Source organism: Trachurus trachurus, assembly GCF_905171665.1.
Source record: "Trachurus trachurus genome assembly, chromosome: 5".
Taxonomy (NCBI): domain Eukaryota; kingdom Metazoa; phylum Chordata; class Actinopteri; order Carangiformes; family Carangidae; genus Trachurus; species Trachurus trachurus.
In genome coordinates this window covers 7,904,424-7,921,505 of record NC_139896.1, presented here as the reverse complement: position 1 = coordinate 7,921,505, position 17,082 = coordinate 7,904,424, and the positions used below count along the sequence as shown (strand labels likewise).

The 17,082-nt window shown below is 42.1% G+C and overlaps 2 protein-coding genes across 2 annotated transcripts; both read right to left on the bottom strand.

The window, feature by feature from the left end:
• Positions 1 to 1,157: 1,157 nt before the first annotated feature.
• On the bottom strand, positions 1,158 to 2,563 carry LOC310986532 (calcium/calmodulin-dependent protein kinase II inhibitor 2-like; the record flags this gene model as incomplete). Its single annotated transcript, XM_083972470.1, has 2 exons — positions 1,158 to 1,231; positions 2,395 to 2,563. 2 exons carry the CDS (start codon positions 2,561 to 2,563, stop codon positions 1,158 to 1,160), a joined length of 243 nt encoding a protein of 80 aa, XP_083828596.1.
• A 3,241-nt stretch (positions 2,564 to 5,804) lies between these two features.
• On the bottom strand, positions 5,805 to 14,791 carry LOC310985427 (trypsin; the record flags this gene model as incomplete). Its single annotated transcript, XM_083971013.1, has 5 exons — positions 5,805 to 6,008; positions 8,404 to 8,694; positions 10,023 to 10,164; positions 12,055 to 12,214; positions 14,731 to 14,791. The coding sequence occupies 5 exons, from the start codon at positions 14,789 to 14,791 to the stop codon at positions 5,838 to 5,840; spliced, it is 825 nt and encodes a 274-aa protein (XP_083827139.1). The 3' UTR covers positions 5,805 to 5,837.
• Between the last annotated feature and the right edge of the window lie 2,291 nt (positions 14,792 to 17,082).

Here is a 17,082-nt window from a genome sequence, read left to right as displayed (position 1 = left end):
CAGTGTTTTAAGAAAGAGCCCCTTAAAAAATGGCAACCCAACAAAACAACTGAACCGTCATATGAGTAAATGTATAAAGCACAAAAAAAAAAAAGAAGAACAAGTTTATCTGGTACAGTATATCCCTTCATGAGATTTGGCACACACAATAATGCACAATGCAATATAAATAGTTTATCAATAGGGTGTGTACAGTCAAGTTTACAGTATCAACCAATCCAGGTGAAAGCCTGGGAAGCTTACAAACAGGTGGGAGGTACACTGTATTATAAATGACTCATTTAGCTGCAAAATATGGTAACAAAAAACACTCAGGCAACATCGAGAATTGTTAAGTGAAAAAAAACATCACTCTCATTCGCTCAAAGTTTTTCTTGACATACAAAAAAACGCTCCCTCGGGCCTTAAGTCACTGCAAAAGACATATTCCAAAAGGATCAATAAATAAAGTCTTCAACACAGAGAACAAACCAGTTTACCAATTCCCACTTTTTGTGCAAGAAAATATGGGCTACCCTTTCCATATTTACAAACTCACTCTGTTCTTCATTTGCCCTCAAATCGAAATGAAGAGAAGAAAGAATATGGTACCATAGGTTTGATTGATAAGATATAGTAGGAGAAGTGTGTGCTTTAGTTTTCATATTAGATTTATTTCTGTATCCTGTCCCTGATTTCTGCATTTCGACAGCATCGCCTCCTCCTCCTCTTCCTCACTCCACCTTGCACCCCCCCCCCCCCCTTCCTCCTCCTCCTCCTCCTCCTCCTCCCCCCCACATCTTGTTGTCTTCTCCGCTTTTGGATTTATGGCGAAAAAACCCTGTAATCGAGGGTGTGTTTGAGCTCATGTAAGTGTGTGTGTGTGTGTGTTTGTGTTGAGAGGGGGGGTGTTCCACCTTTTTTTGGGGGGGTCTCCTTCTCGCTGCTGCCATTTCCCGCCCCTGCCAGTTGTGTGTCACCCGGATGGTCATGACTGACAGGGAGAGGAGGGTGTGGAAGTGCTGCTTGCTGCCACATGAGAGAAAGTGCTTATATACAGTGTCTTTGGATTAAAACTGGTAAATATCGCCATAAAAAATTTTCAAGAGTGTCTTTTTAGGGAGATGGGGAAGGGAAGAGGGGGGAGAGGGGGGGTGGCGAGGCTATAGGCGAGCGCTCTAAGCCTCTGTCGGGGTCTTCTCTGTTCCATTTTTCAGTGCTTCGTCGTCGCCATTCTCATCCTCGATCACAACTGTGGATGACAGGGGAGAGAGTTAATGAGAGAGGGGGGTGGCGGGGGGTTTGGTGGGAGTGTGGGGGCTCATCTTGGTGTGGCGTCTTGAAAATTCACCACTGACTTGGCTTGACTGACTGACTGAGTGACTGACTGACTGAGTGACTGACTGACAGGAGGGCATTAAAGCTCAGGACCATATAGTTAAGCACTACTGCACTGGATGAGCAGGAGTGGAGTTGTGTGCATGCATACAGGAGTAGGAGCATGCAAAAAGAGAGACAGATAACCATGTGTGTGTCTGTGTGTGTGTCTCTGTGTGTGTGATGCACATCTGTAAATGTGCATGCCTGAATTTTCTGCGCCTGTCTTCTCACTGTGTGCACCTATACAGATGCATTTCATACACATCTGCCATGTCTGTCCATGTTGTGTCTATGCACTACTGTACTGTGGAACTGTGGATGTATATGCCGCCACCACCACCACCACCACAAGTGAGCCTTCAATTTTTTTTCTCATGGGTTTCATCAGGAATGCAGGACACACACAAAAGGCAAAGGCAAAAAAAAACACAAGCACCCTGAATGCATCATGCAAACACACAAACACACACCAACACAAGAGAGACACAGAGACAGACATACAAATCAGAATTACACAGCATCTAAATCGCAATTACACCAATCACTCATTGAGGAGAGGAGGAGAGGAGAAGGAGGAGGAGGGGTTGGGGAGTGGGGGGCATTGAGCACAACTCCGTGGAGCGGGATTCAGAGGGCATTTAACATCACGCACTGCGCATCCAACTTGTGTTGCAATGCGAATAGAATAGTTAAAAACCTCCGACATCCCACACGCATGCAAAACAATGGACCCCGTCTCTGTCTCTGTCTCAGACCTGACACACTCTGTATTGATGAAGACCGTGTGTGTGTGTGTGTGTGTGTGTGTGTGTGTGTGTGTGTGTGTGTGTGTGTGTGTGTGTGTGTGTGTGTGTGTGTGTGTGTGTGTGTGTGTGTGTGTGTGTCAAGGCAACAACGGTGTGTTGCCTATGTGGCTTCACACGGAGACATCCTTAATTGTGATCCACTGTGCGCATTCAACACATCACCATATAGCTACACACACACACACACGCACACAAATGGAAAAGAAAAACGCCTTAATTATATAATTACCTCGTTTGCTCCTTCCTATTTGCCCGAGTTTCGGCGGACGTTTATTCTGTGAGCCATTGAAGAAGTTGTTGGTGTCTTGAAGACGACAGGTGAAGGAAAGGTGTCCCTCGTCGCCCTCATTTCCATAATGACTCATTTTTTCTTCGTTGAAAGGCAGCACTTCCGACATCTCCAAAATGCGTCTTTATCACCAAGGCGCACAAACTGAAAATGTGTGTAAGCTCGTCGCCAAAGCTTGAACTCGGTCGTCTACAACAAAACAAAAGGAGGGGGGTTGGGGAGAGGGGGGGGGTGCACAATGCAATCTGCTGACACGATCTAGCCCCCTTTTCTGTTTACCCCGAAGACACGTGTATGTCTCCGTAGGTACGCAACAGAAATAACACTAAATCAAAAAAAGAAGAAGGAATGTCCTCAGTTTCCTCGCTCGTTGAGCTTCGGCAACATTATTCAGAATTTCCAGAGGTTTTTCTTTCCTTTTTTTCTGTCCTTTCTCTCTCTCTGTGTCTCTCCCTCTCTCTCTGCGCGTATTGCTTGGAAATGGAGGCGCACGTACAAGAGGAGCCGTGGAAGCGCCCGCTGGTTTCGAGCGGCTGAACCCGTCGCACGGAAAATCTGAGAGGAAGAAATGCAAATTGAGGAGCGATGCAAAACACGGATCCCGGGGAGACCTGGCGAGGGAGCTGCTGCTGCTGCTGCTGCTGTACGAGGGGTTTTCTGGTGGTGCAGCCCAGAGAAGCTTCCAGTTGGAGTCGTGCGTGGTGGCGTGGTGTGTGTCGTGGTCGTGGTAGTGGTGATGATAGTGGTGGTGGTTGTACAAATGCTCCACTCTCCGGGATCTAGATGCAATCAAACAAATGGCGATTGTGTGTGTTCAGGGATGGCACATCAATGTGAGCCAGTTCAGATCTTTGGGAAACGTCGTTTACGCGCCACCACTCGACGAGATGGAGAAATCAAACATGCAGTTTTTGTTTTCTTTTCCTTTTTTTTGAATTTCTAAAAGTCATAAATGTTATTTATTTTGCCATAATGGGTTTTGAACAGAGTCAGACCTCACCAGAGGATGGCAGTATTTTCATAAGACTGGGTGGGGATGTGACTTTGGGGCCCAAATGGCGCATTTCCAGTTCAATCCAGGGGCCCTGCACTGTTTTCACCACAATGTAGAGGCCCTTTATAAAAAATAAAACAAGGAACAGGTGGTTGTTTTTCCCCTCCTTGTAATAAAACATGTTCCAGATTTGAGGGTTTTTCCCAAATAACATTTTGCAAAAGAGACACAAAAACACACTTTATTTCAAAAGATGTTTTGTTATTCGTTAAATGACCTCACCGCCTCCTCAGACCTTATAGGATCCAGTTTGAGAACATTTTGGTGTTTTGTTGTCACATTTGGTGCAAAGTTACAAGATCAGACAGACGTATGAGAACTGGTTTCTTTGTTAAACCCTGGGAATGTATCTTTAGGTTGCAAACAAACTCTCACTGGGCCTCACCACCGCCGCCCACTGTCTGTAATGTTTTAGCATCAAGTGATGGTCTTATACAAAACACATGCTACAGTAAAGGACATCTTTACATCTTTACATGCAGACTTTATCCCCGTCTCAGGGACAACTTGACCACATATCACAGACACAGACAATGAACATGAAAGGTGACACTCAAGCCTGACGCAGGTCTAACGTTAATGTGCTGTCAGCGAAGGTGGTGCAGCCCAACACACCTACTCCCTGTGGACTCAGAGGAGCCATGACAGAGACTCATCTTTCATATTAACGTCTCAGTAGGATCAACTTTAATGTCACAAGTGTGGTTTTATGTTCATCAGAACTGATTTCTGTATGTTTTTGTTTTTCAGACAGTGAAACTTTTACCCAGCGGACCCTGACCAGGGGCGTCACCACGCAGTCTCCTTTTACTGGGGCCCAGTAGAAATGGTAGAAGTTGTAACAGAAGCACAAGTAGAGACACTTTAAACAATCTGCGGTAATGGATGTTCCTGTATCTCGCTGTGGTTGGTTACAGCCAATAAAAAAAACTTTGTTGATTTTAGGTTTGTCTTTACACATTTAAATATTAATGAGTAAAAAAAAAGAAGAAGCAACAATCAGAGTTGAAGTTTAGAGAAAAAACCTTGCTTGACTTAAATTGAACTCTCCTGTAAGCCAAAAGTCAATCTCATATACATTAAATGCAAACCTCAAACAGACAAGTTCACATAAGTCCTCTGGTCTCCCTTCACTGGTGATTTTAGGTTTCTACTGATTCTAGTTGACCTCCAAATGCAAGAAGAAGGTTGGCTGCTAGCTACTTAAATTCATAATAATGATGATAATATAAATATTATTCAAATTCCGTTATTTCATTATCAAAGAGGAAAATTATTGGGCCTAGTTAGAAGACATTACACATGGATTTGATGATATATAACAGTGCCCACCACCTCACCTGCCTGAAATAAGGTATAAAAGTAAATAAATAGCATACTTACTTACATCTATTTACTCTTAAGTATATGAATATAATAGGAAGGTATGCCATATTATATTTTAAGTTCCGATAATATACTGTAAATTATACAATGCCTTTTAGGACCTATGAAAGAACTGTTTTGAGGAAAATTGCCTTTAATGTGTTGTTTAACAGATATCATCGTACATTTTGCAATTATATCAATGCTGTTGGACATCTAAGGATTTTTATGGGTATATTTTGAGTTCTGGTATTGGGCTGGGTTTTGGAGTGTTTGTTGTAGTTGTAGTTGTTGCTGTTTGGCTGCTTTTGCCTCACAGACCTGCTGGCAACCCTGATTTAGTGACATGACAGTGTTTCCTAATGAGCGCTGCACAACTCAGATCAGAAAAGCAAAGACAAAGAGGACAAATTAGGCTTTAGAGATGAGTATGAAATAAACAAACAAAAAAATATTCCTACTGTGTGAATGTGTGTGTGTTAGTGTGTGTTCATGTGTGACCCCAGGGCCCAACTCAAAGTAATAAACTGATTTCACCAGTTCAGTTTGACACAACTTCAAATCACACATTCTCAAATTTATTCTCTCTAAATGTTTTTTCTTTTCACGTCACTGGAATTACATGAAACACAGAATTAAGAGCCTTGTTTAGTGAATCCCATAATAATTGCTGTGTTAGCTGCCAGAGACCTACATGTGTTCACAGCAGATCATCTGAGAATACAAGATGGATCACCATTATTCAAAAACATTATCAGGACAATCAGAGCAGTAGTGACTGTGAAAACAAATCTTCCTCTGGGACCAAGACTACAGTACAGTATCTCTCTAATCTGAGGAGCTCTGCACGTTGAGCCACGTTTATGTTTCATTGTTGCAGCTCAAACATTTCCAGGCATAAAAATGAATGATTATTTTATTTATTGTACTTGTCATCTTATAGTTGCATGATTGATGGCTGCCTTCAGTATCTGCTGCAGCGGGAGAAGGACCCGTAGATGGTCTGGTCAATCCAGCGGCGGAATTTGGACACGGCCGTGTAGACGCCTGGAAACTTTGCATCTCCACAGCCGTTGCCCCAGGAGACCACGCCGTAGATACGACCCCCACACACCAAGGGGCCCCCAGAGTCACCCTGCAAGGACGAAACCACACCCTCCATCAGTTATACCTCATCATATTCTTTTAAGATTTAAAAAAACAACAACTTTTTATTATCAATGAATCAATCAAACTTTATTTGTAGAGCACTTTTCATGCAGGAACCAGCTCAAAGTGCTTAATTACATGATAAAAAAATAAAAAAAAACAGAGAGGGCATTCACACACATAGACATGCACACAGACATTTGCATACCCACTTGCATTCACACACCCAAAAATGAAAGCACTGAGGAATAAAAAGCACCGAGGAAATGCAATCTTACACTCAACAATTTGCCATTTGTAGTGGGGAAAAACTAGCCTGACAAGCCAGACTATATCACTAAAATGTATAACCTACGGAGCAAATATTTTTGCTTCCGCTAGGGTGCGTCTAGATTTCTAGGCTAGGGAAAAACTAGAGAGTGGATAAAAACTAAGATAAAAATAGCTAAATCGAATAGAATAAAATAAAATAAAATAGATAAATACATGTATAATTCAAAGGAATAAAGATGATGCATCTATTTCTTTAAAAAAAATGTTATTTATACTGTACGCTGCTGGAACTAAGTAACTATAACTATACTGAACTCAGGGCCGGCCCTAGGATTTTGGTGGCCCTAAACAAGATTTTTGTTTGTGGCCCACTTTAAGCGCAAACACCAAATCACTGGTTAAAACTGAATACAGACATGTAGGTTTGAGGCCATTTTCTCGACTTTTACATATTTTCTTAAATTTATCTTTTTAAGATACTTGCAGATGTAACAATACTCAAGTGTTTCATGTCTAAATATTAGAACCTCCGCTGTAAGCACACTGAGGCCAATTTGCCCTAGAACACTGTGTAAAGAAATAATTTAGGCCAAATGCTGGAAATTTGAGGTCTGCTTTTTGAAAAATTTCAAATCCCTTGTGAAAACACTCCTTCAGTCACGAGAATGAACTGTTTTGGTGCTTGAAATAGGATATGAATACAGTAATAGATAAGTGTAGAAAACAAGTCTAAAATGAAATTTTGTAAGATTGTTTTTTGAGCACAAATGTTGTCATTCTGCCATTCTATTTTCACCAAATGTCTCAAATGTGAGATAAAAGAAGTTGAATATTGACTTCAAATTACATATAAAGCTCATAGCGTGCACTTGCAGACCTCAGGATGTTTAAATGACTTGATGAACCCTGGTACCTTTCTGATCATGTGGCCCCCCACCTAACGGCTGTGGCCCTAAACAACCGCATAGAGTGTTTATGCCAGCGGCCGGCCCTGACTGAACTGAACATTTACTTCTCCAGTGTCTCAGTCTTGTCGGGTCATTTTCATTTTAATTTCAACTCAAACCACAATAACATCCAAATCTGAAACTTCTACAGTAATTATCCAGTTCGCCCAATATGAATGAAAAACTTACAAAAGAAATAATATTTGAAATTTATTATAGGTGTCTATTATTGTTGAAATTGTATATTTAATGTATAAAATGCACATTTATTATGTGAATATATCATAAGTGTAAGGGCCCAGGGGAGATTGTTATGCATATTAATGAGGCTACACTCCTGTTTAATTCCTGATGCACTGATCTGTGTATTTTCCTATATTTTAAACCTCATAATTTCACATGGTAATCTCCAAATCTCTTTCTTTCTTCTACTTGGAAATGCCAACACACAAAGTTGCCACCAGTAGCGTTAAATATAGCACTTTTTAATTAGTCATTCAGCTCCTTATACCTGAGGCAAAATATAGCCCGACTGGTATATCACACATTGGATTTCTGGGTAATTTTCTTCTCACACCAAAAGGCAGGAAAGGCAAGGGAGTTCTCATTAGGTACAACCAAACCAAACCCAACCAGAGCTGCACGCAGGTGTGTGTGTGTGTGTGTGACTGTAAATCAAAATTACAGCAACGTTGCTATTTCTGGTTTGCTCTTCCACCTCCTCTGCAGCCATCACACGGCTCCTGAGGGTGGACCGACACATCTGTTTAATAAAAGCTCGTAGCTGAAGCAACACACCGGCATGATGAACTGTATCGTTCGTCGCACTGTCCTGGGGATGAGCTTCCCAAAACTGCGTTATTGTTTCACTCACTAATGTGTGCTGGTGAAATGAGGATGTTCGTTCCCTGTCCTGTGCTATCTGATATAACACTGGGAACCATAGGGCCGGTGCCTTCGGAGAAAGTATTATTCCAAAAACAGACTTAATGGCTTTTCAGAGATCAGATAATTGTGTTTGTCACCATGGACGGCCGTTAATGTGCAACACCCACTTCCCTCCGAGCTGAAACTGATTAAAATAATTGCCTGATGTTAATAAAAGAAAGTATAATAGCATCTGCCCCCATCCAACCCCCACCCTCTCCACCCTCCCTGTACCTTGCATGCATCTTTTCCTCCGGTCCTGTATCCAGCACAGATCATGTTTGCTGTGATGTTTCCATTGAAGGACTCGCTGCTGTTGCATCTCGCTGGCGACACAATGGGCACCGTGACTGTCCTCAGGGTGAAGCGGGCCGGGCCTCCTCCTCCTCCTCCTCCTCCTCCTCCACCCAGACTGTTGTAGCCCCACCCAGACACCCGACACACCCGGCCCTCCACCACACCCGTCCCCTGCCTGGGAAGAGGGGCCAGCGACACGAACCTGTTCAGCACCATGGGGGCCCGCAGCTGCACAGAGAAACAGAGGAGAAGTTGTCTCTTTTGTTTTTGTTTTACAGTAACTATGTGCACTGCAAAAACTCAAATATCTTACCAAGAATATTTGTCTTATTTCTAGTGAAAATGTAATTTCTAGTCAAAACAGGTCTCATTATACTTAAAATTAGACTCATCACATTAAAAAGTAGCTTGTTTTTAGACACTTTTTACTTCTTTCGAGGATATTTTCACTTGAAATAAGTAGAAAAATCTGATAGTGGAGCAAGTTTTTCTTCCTTATTACGAGCACAAAACACTTTTTGCAGATTTTTCTACTTATTTCAAGTGAAAATTTGTTTGAAACAAGTGAAAATGATCTAAAAATAAGTACATTTTTAGGTGATGAGTCTTATTTTAAGTAGTTTTGACTAGAAATTAGACATTTTGACAAGAAATAAGACAAATATTCTTGGAAAGATTTTGAGTTTTTGCAGTGCAATGGAAAAGATGTCAAGTGTGTGTCCACTTCAGCTTTTACAGAGCCTCTCGTTTTATTTCCTGCTGCAGCAAAAATATTCATTTTCTGCAGAAGAGGTCTGATAAGTTCATTCTGTACCAGACAAGTGCAACAAACTTGGTGGACACTGAACCAGATCAGACATCTGTTTATGAACGTGTTAATCATGTAAGTTTATTATATCAATGTTTTGTGTACAGCTTCCCCAAAATAAATTAAAAAAATCAATTAATACTGCAATAAAAGCTCTGATTGATTAAATTATTAAAGGGATACTTCACCCAAAATCGACAATTCACCAATTTTCTACTCATTGTCATGCCAAGGAAGAGTTTCCTTGGCATGACAGGACACTTGGGTCAGTACAGACGAGCAGTATGGAGGTATCTGGATGTTTCATAGTGTGTGTTTTGGACGATTCAAAAGTGAGCTCTCTCCGCCGCCATTATATGAAAATCCGTTAACCAGCCGGATCCCCCCTGGAACTCCAAAAGCGTTTTGATGACTCTGAAAGTTTAGTGAAGTATCCCTTTAATCTTTAAAAAACCTCAAATGTGTGTACAGGAAGAATCAAATACACATCAAAAAATGAAATATGGTAAACAGGCTCAAATTCAGTCTGATATCACTTCAAATAGACTTCGACATTTGTTTTTCGTGCAATCTGAACAAAAGAAACCCTTCCTTGGCATGACGGTGAGTACAAAATTGGCAAACTATCAATTTTGGGTGAAGTATCCCTTTAAGACAACATAAACATGGCTTTTATTTTGCGGGTTTTTCCACTTAGACTGATTTGAGACCACTGACTCGTGGACCACTTTTAGGTTTAATCCTGTACCTTGATGAGCATGATGTCGGCGTTGTTGGTGGTCTCGTTGTAGAGGGGGTGAGGGACCAGCCAGTGGGGTTTAGCGTACTGCTCGGTGCCCTCGAAGGTGCTCACTATGTAGTCGCCCGCCACTATCATCATGTGCTCTGCCCTGAAAGATGAAAACATTTCAATCTTATACATCACATCTGTCAAAAAAAAAAAAAAAATGCACAAACACAAATAACAGATCGTGACCGTGAGATTTAATCATCGCTGTCACCTTCAAGAGAGAGGGAAAGTCAGCACCGGCCTGGAGTGGTAATTTTTTATTATGATCCTGATATTTTAGCTTCTCTTCACAAAGTCAGAGTGTGCAGTGTACACACACACACACACACACACACACACACACACACACACACACACACACACACACACACAGAGTGACCGCTGCGAAGCCAGAAGTGTTTGTCTGCCAGGGAACAATGGCTTACTGTGTGTGGGACAGTAGAACAGAAATACAGCCAATTTCCTGGATGCAGACAAGATCACACTACTCTCTCTCTCTCACACACACACACACACACACACACACACTGATGATGATGATGTGTCAAGGTCAGCTGACTCGACCGCATCTGTGTGTGTGTGTGTGTGCTGTGTGTTTGACTTCCCAGTGGCCTGTACTGTACTGTATACGTGTTTTTTTTTTTTTACTTTGCATCTTGATCAAGCGGCATCGTTCTGACATTACCTACCCGTAGCAGAATGGGTGTTTGCTTTTAGGCATCTGTTGGAACCATCTGCTCACAATATAAAGTCATGCCAAGTTAGCTTCTACTCTGTGACTTCTACGGAGTCGGTACTGAAACAATGCCAGAAGTGTGTCACTGCCTGAGTGTGTGAGGATCTCTGAAAAGGTTTGATCTTTTACCTTGAGCAAAGTCAAACATCATCTGTCAGGTCAGAGTTAAGATTTATGAGGGAAGTAGTATTCAGAGTTAAGGCAGAAAGATGGGTGTGTGTCTGGTTTAACAATCCTTTTTTTAACCAAACCAAAGGTTGCAGGATGAAAGTTTGTTAGTTAGCCGATTGGATGATGTCATTTGTTTGAGATTATATCAAAATTAAAGGAATAGTTCACAAAAAAATGAAATTCATGCATTCAATGCATCTGGAGACCCGGGAGGCCGGTTCGTAGTCCAACAAAAACTTTATGAGAGTAATAGGGCCCGACACAAAAACAAAAACAAAAACCACATATAATATTCCTCCATACTCCTCGTCCGCTGCAATCCAAGTGTCCTGGAGGGAGATAGTCCAGAGTTTACTCGAAACAACGTCATTTAGGACTTTTTTTACAGCCTAAACAGTCCTTTATTGAACTTGCCTGGGGAGTGCTCTTGCGTTCACGCGATGCACGCAGAGGTGACCGGACTTGCCAAAATGACGTTGTTTCGGATAAACTCTGGACTATATCCCTTCAGGACTCTTGGGTTGCCGCAGACGAGCAGTAAGGAGGGATATTAGAGGGGTTTTGTGTAGTTTTATGGACTTTTTGTGTCGAGAACGATGCACGCGTGAATTGTGTGAATGCGAGAAAGCACCCCAGGCAAATTCAATACAGGACTGTTTAAAGGTCAAGGTCAAAGGTCAAAGGTCTTTATTTTATCAATTTGCTCCATTCCAGTGTAATGTAGACAAAATGAGACGACGTTTCTCAGGGACTCGAAATACAACACACACACCCCCCCCCCCCCCCCCCCCCTCCCACCTCCATTTCCCCCACACTCACTTATAAAATGTAGAGTAAAAATTTTTATAAAAATTGAGTAAAAATGTCCTAAATGACGCCGTTTTGAGTAAACTCTGGACTATATCCCTTCAAGACACTTGGATCTAGGAGTATTCATCAGCATGAGGGTGAGTCATTAATGACTGAATTTCATTTTTGGGTGAACTATTCCTTTAAAATTATCAAGTTTATGACTTTAAAACCTTCCCATCATGCAACTTATGTAAATATATTTTTATTACTAGTTTTCACCAGCGTTCTTACCCGATGTTACAGTGTGCAGCAGTCAGCACCCAGAACCTGTGAACCAGTGACCCGCCACAGAAGTGTTGACCCCTGGTGCTCTGCAGGGACACGATGTATTTGATGGAGTTCGGAGCAGCGGTGTAACCACCGACTATTCGGCCTTGCGTGAGGACATGGCCTGCATGGAAGCACAGGAAAAGGGAGGAAAGGGAAGCACTTGAAGTGTTTGATTAAAGCAGAAGTAAGCGATCCGGTCGTTTTGGCTAACTTCTTGTCAGCCGATGGAGTTAGCAGTCCGCGCCCTCGTCCCTACGTCACCACATTCACGCGCATCCCTTGGCTGCTCACACAGAGAGGACCGCCCCTTTATGCCGTTCTCTCTCCTCATTGGATAAAGGTTGTAGGATACAAGGAAAGTTTTCTCCTCGGCGGCTTACAGCAGAGCAGAGTGACTGACAGACCCGTGTTTCAGACCAAACACTCTATAAGTGATTGCTGTCGGAAGATATAACTATTTAAGACTTATATTAACACAAATATTCCGCTTACTTCTGCTTTAATTCAGGTCAAGAGATTTGTTTTCATCTAAAAAAAAAAAAAACACTATCCGAAACTGAACAGTTAATTTATGCTTTCACCTCTGCAAAACATCCTGCAAGTTAACAGCTTCCCCCCAGGTGTGGATTTCAGTCACACTTAAGAAAAGTCCATCTTACAAAACATGCAGAGTCTTCGGTGAACAAAAGGGAAACATGAAGAGTGAGTGAGGCCCTCCTGATCTCCCCCTTCCCCACGGTTTCCTGTCACCTGGGCGGCCACTGCGTAATGACTGTAATCCAATATAACGTGACCTTCTAGTGTCACCGCCACCACTCTGGGCAGTGAAACATAAGAGTGGGGGCTCTCCCTACCTGCCTGCCTTACGCAACAGCTCCACAACTGTACTACACTACACTACATTACATGGCCTCGGGCTCTACAGTCCGAGATGACACGATGGGAACGGTGGAGATTGGCTATTTCCTGGAAATGTCTGCTGCAATTGCTTTCTGTGACCGAGGGAGGGGGAAGTAGCTATATTTGAATTTTTAATGATCGCTGATTAGACATAATCACAAACGAACCCTTTGACCCATGCAGAGCAGATGAAAGCAGTTCAAACAAATGTGGTTATTCTATTTGCATGTGCAATTAATAAATCTGCAGTTTGAATCTCATAGGTTTTCTAAGCTCAGCGTTAAAGTCAAAGAGGAGAGGTGAAAAAAAAACCGACCACTGTTTCAGAGAGGTGAATGTTTACTAACATTACATTTGTCTAATCCCTTTAAAAACTGAAGTATTAAAATGACAGTTTTTTTTTTTTATGTGGAGTTATTATGTGCTGGATTATTTCATGGCTGGGACCAGTTGCCAGGCAACCGAACAGGACTGAGGATGATGTTCATGCTCCCAGCCAAGAAAAAGTCTGGAAATAACTCCTGTAAAACAGTGAATTGTTGTTGTTTTTGTTTCGTTTTTACAGATTAAAAATAAACATAAGTCTAAATGTGTTAATGAGTGATCTTTAGAAGAGCAGGTAGGAGTCTGTTATCCTTTGCACAGAGCTAACTGTTCCCTTTATGTCCAGTGTTGATGCTAAGATAAGATGAGCTGAGCAAATTTTTTTGGTAGCGTACCTATTCCCCGGCTATGTTGAACATAGACCAAGACCCTTTTATTTGAAAAAAGGTCCCATGTTCCCCAGTCGCAATACATACTGGGGAACATACCTCATACCACATATACTGTTGTACTGAAAGTAAAAAGGTATTAAAATTAACAAGGGACTCCAGACGGAAATTAGCATCTTGCTATAATCCGTTTTTGTCCATTAATGTGCACTGTCCCATTCAAATAAACAAATAAAGTAAAGTAAAAATTTAACCTGAAATCTTATTTTATACGAGCTGTACACGAGTACGAGATTTTGCTGTCTAAGAAAAACTCTGTTTAAGATTTTGTTTTAACTTTTTAACATTAGTTAGCCTATATTTGTAAATGTATGATATGTTGAGGATGTGACTTTCTTGTGTTTGTATTCTGTGTTGTTCCTTGTGGAACCCAGGAAGACGAGCTACTAAGGTACCAGCTAATGGGGATCCTTAATAAACAATTAAACAATTAAACATAGGACCTATGGTCCCCGCTGTTGCCGGTCGATGGACTCCCTCTACTTATCTGGACTCTATCTATCTATCTGGCCTGTCTAGCCTCTACCTGGTCTTTTTACTAAACTTAACCAACTCCTTTCTTCATTGCCTAAACCCAACCAATGGGACAACTCCACTTCTCACTCAAAAATAGGCAAAAATCTGCTCCACTTCTCCTCCACTTCCAGGTATGGGACCAAAAATTGCATGTTCCCCGGGTCCTTTTGGGGAAATAGGACCCTTTTTTTTAGAAAAAAGGTGCTATTTTCCCTGGTCACATACAAAGCGGGGAACATAGGGATGACCCCAATTTTGCTCAAGAATAACTCTCAAGAAGCTAAAGCTAAACTATTCCCCCTCTGTCCTTTTCCTGTAAAATGAGACCGTAAACCAGTTTAAATCAAATTAAATGAAAAGTTATGACCTTTGATTCAAAAATCCAATATTTTAAAGACTAACTCCATCACATAATCTGGTCACAAAACTGATAAAAACGTATACTCACTAGTGTGGACTGTCACGATGTCCAGCAGCACAACACACAAACAGGTGAACAGGTTCATCATAGCTGTACCTATGAGGGGGAGGGGGGATATGATATGTTGACCACCTACACCTCCACCTCCACCATGCCAGCAGCTCAAACCACTGCAGCCACACCAGCTCTCTGTCCTCTCTGTCTGCGGCATCCACTCCTCCTCACTGAAAACAGTAGGAGGAGGAGGAGGAGGACAGAGGGGAAAAAAAAGTTTTTATTCAGTTTCATCGTCCGTCATGTTGCACCTGGTTCCAGCACTGTGGGCACTGATTGAGACGGAAACACACACACACACACACACACACACACCAAAGTTCACCTTCACACACTGCCCATCCCATCCCATCCTGACTTGTCGGAAAAAAGGGGGGCTTTACGTTGTTGCCATGGCAACGCAGGGCCTACTGTCAGTGCCGCCGAGCAGGGTTCATCTATACTGTATCAGCAGCAGCAGCAGCAGCAGCAGCACGCTCTGTCTGTGTCATCACTCGGGCTTATCCGCGCTGAAATGTTTCAACAGGCCTACTGTGTGTGTGTGTGTCTGTGTGTGTGTGTGTGTGTGTGCATGCATGTGTGTGTGTGTGTGTGTGTGTGTTTGCATGGCTTTGTTTTCTGGCTGTGGAGAGATTCATGTCTGCACACACAGATACAGACACACACACACACACACACACACACACACATGCATGCACACTGTTTCTTTGTTTAAGCATGAATCATCAATTGGGACTGAATCCACGTCAATCTAATAACTCATTATCATCATTATCATCATCATCGTTATCGTCATTATCATCATCATCATCATCATCATCGTCAGCCGTCTGGTAAGTCAGCATCGTCCTCAGCATGGGAGGAGAATCTCGCCGCCTGACCTCCTCTTGTCCCACATTTATAGAGCGAGCTGAATAATTGATGCTTCACCCGGTAGATTGGGAGAGACGGCTTTGTGCGGCCTCCCACTGTCAGGTGTTTCCTGGACCAACACTAACCCGACTCACTCCTCGGACGCTCGCTCACCTTCAAACACTAGGTCGTTACTTCTGGTTTAATTAATGTTGTAACAAAGCAGAGCAAAGACTCAAGCAAATATTTTGGTAATATTGCAGAACATTTGACCCTTTAAGGTCAGCTCAGTCAATTAATTAAGTGACTTACTTCTCTTACTTTAATCACTTTATTTACATTGTTTTAGGCTATGTACAGTATACCTTTGTTCAATCTTCAGTAGCATTTGTAGGAATGGTTACAACTCAAAAACTCCATTATTTACCGCAATATTGGATTTTTAAGATAGATAGATAGATAGATAGATAGATAGATAGATAGATAGATAGATAGATAGATAGATAGATAGATAGATAGATAGATAGATAGATAGATAGATAGATTTATTGTCTGCCCCAAAGGGTAGCAGAAATTTGTCTTTGACAGGGCTCATCACTTTACATACACTCAATAAAAACACAGTAAGGCAATAAATACTTTGCTGCACTGCCAAAAACAGACTTCTGTATAATTTACTCTTTAAATTCACTATATGTGTTATATTTCATGAGCATAAAGTTTTTTTTCCCATTTCCAGTTGCTTTAAATTAAAAAATTTAGATAAATAGAGATTAAACCAGTGCACAAATAGAGACGTATTCAGTCAGAACAGACGTCTGTGTGGGACAAAACAAGTCTGGGTTGTGACACGTGCTCCATGCAGCCAGACTCACCACTGTGGACTGCACATGCACATTTGTACAGGCCACTCTCTCTCTCTCTCACACACACACACATACACACACACACTACACACGTCACCACGGCTTTGCACCTGAGTGAGAGGGAAGCGTGCGATCGTCTTTCACTGTCACAGATGGAGTGACACCTCAGGGGATGTAGACTGTATGGAGGCTATAAATTACAAAAACCAAACCAAACGTCTCCCTGCGTGTGGAAACAACAACAACACACCTGTTGGGAGGGAGAGAGAGTGACACCCGGGGATATGGAAAAGTCAGAGGGAGCAGGCCTCTGTGTGCATCTCTGCAGGACGTAAGCTCAACAAGAGCAACAGCATCAGTCCAGGCCTTGGCACTGATTCAGCTCCTTCTTAAAGGGATAGTTCAACATTTTGGCAAATTGGCCCATTGCTATAATCCCTATAGTTTTAGCAGTAGGTTTGTTACCTTTAATTGTCAGTGCAAGCTATTTTTTAGAACGGCAGAGCAGAGCCACGAGCTGCTCAGAGCTACGCTACGGAGGCTCATGGGATTTGGATTGGATTGGATTGGATTGGATTGGATTGGATTGGATTGGATTGGATTGTAC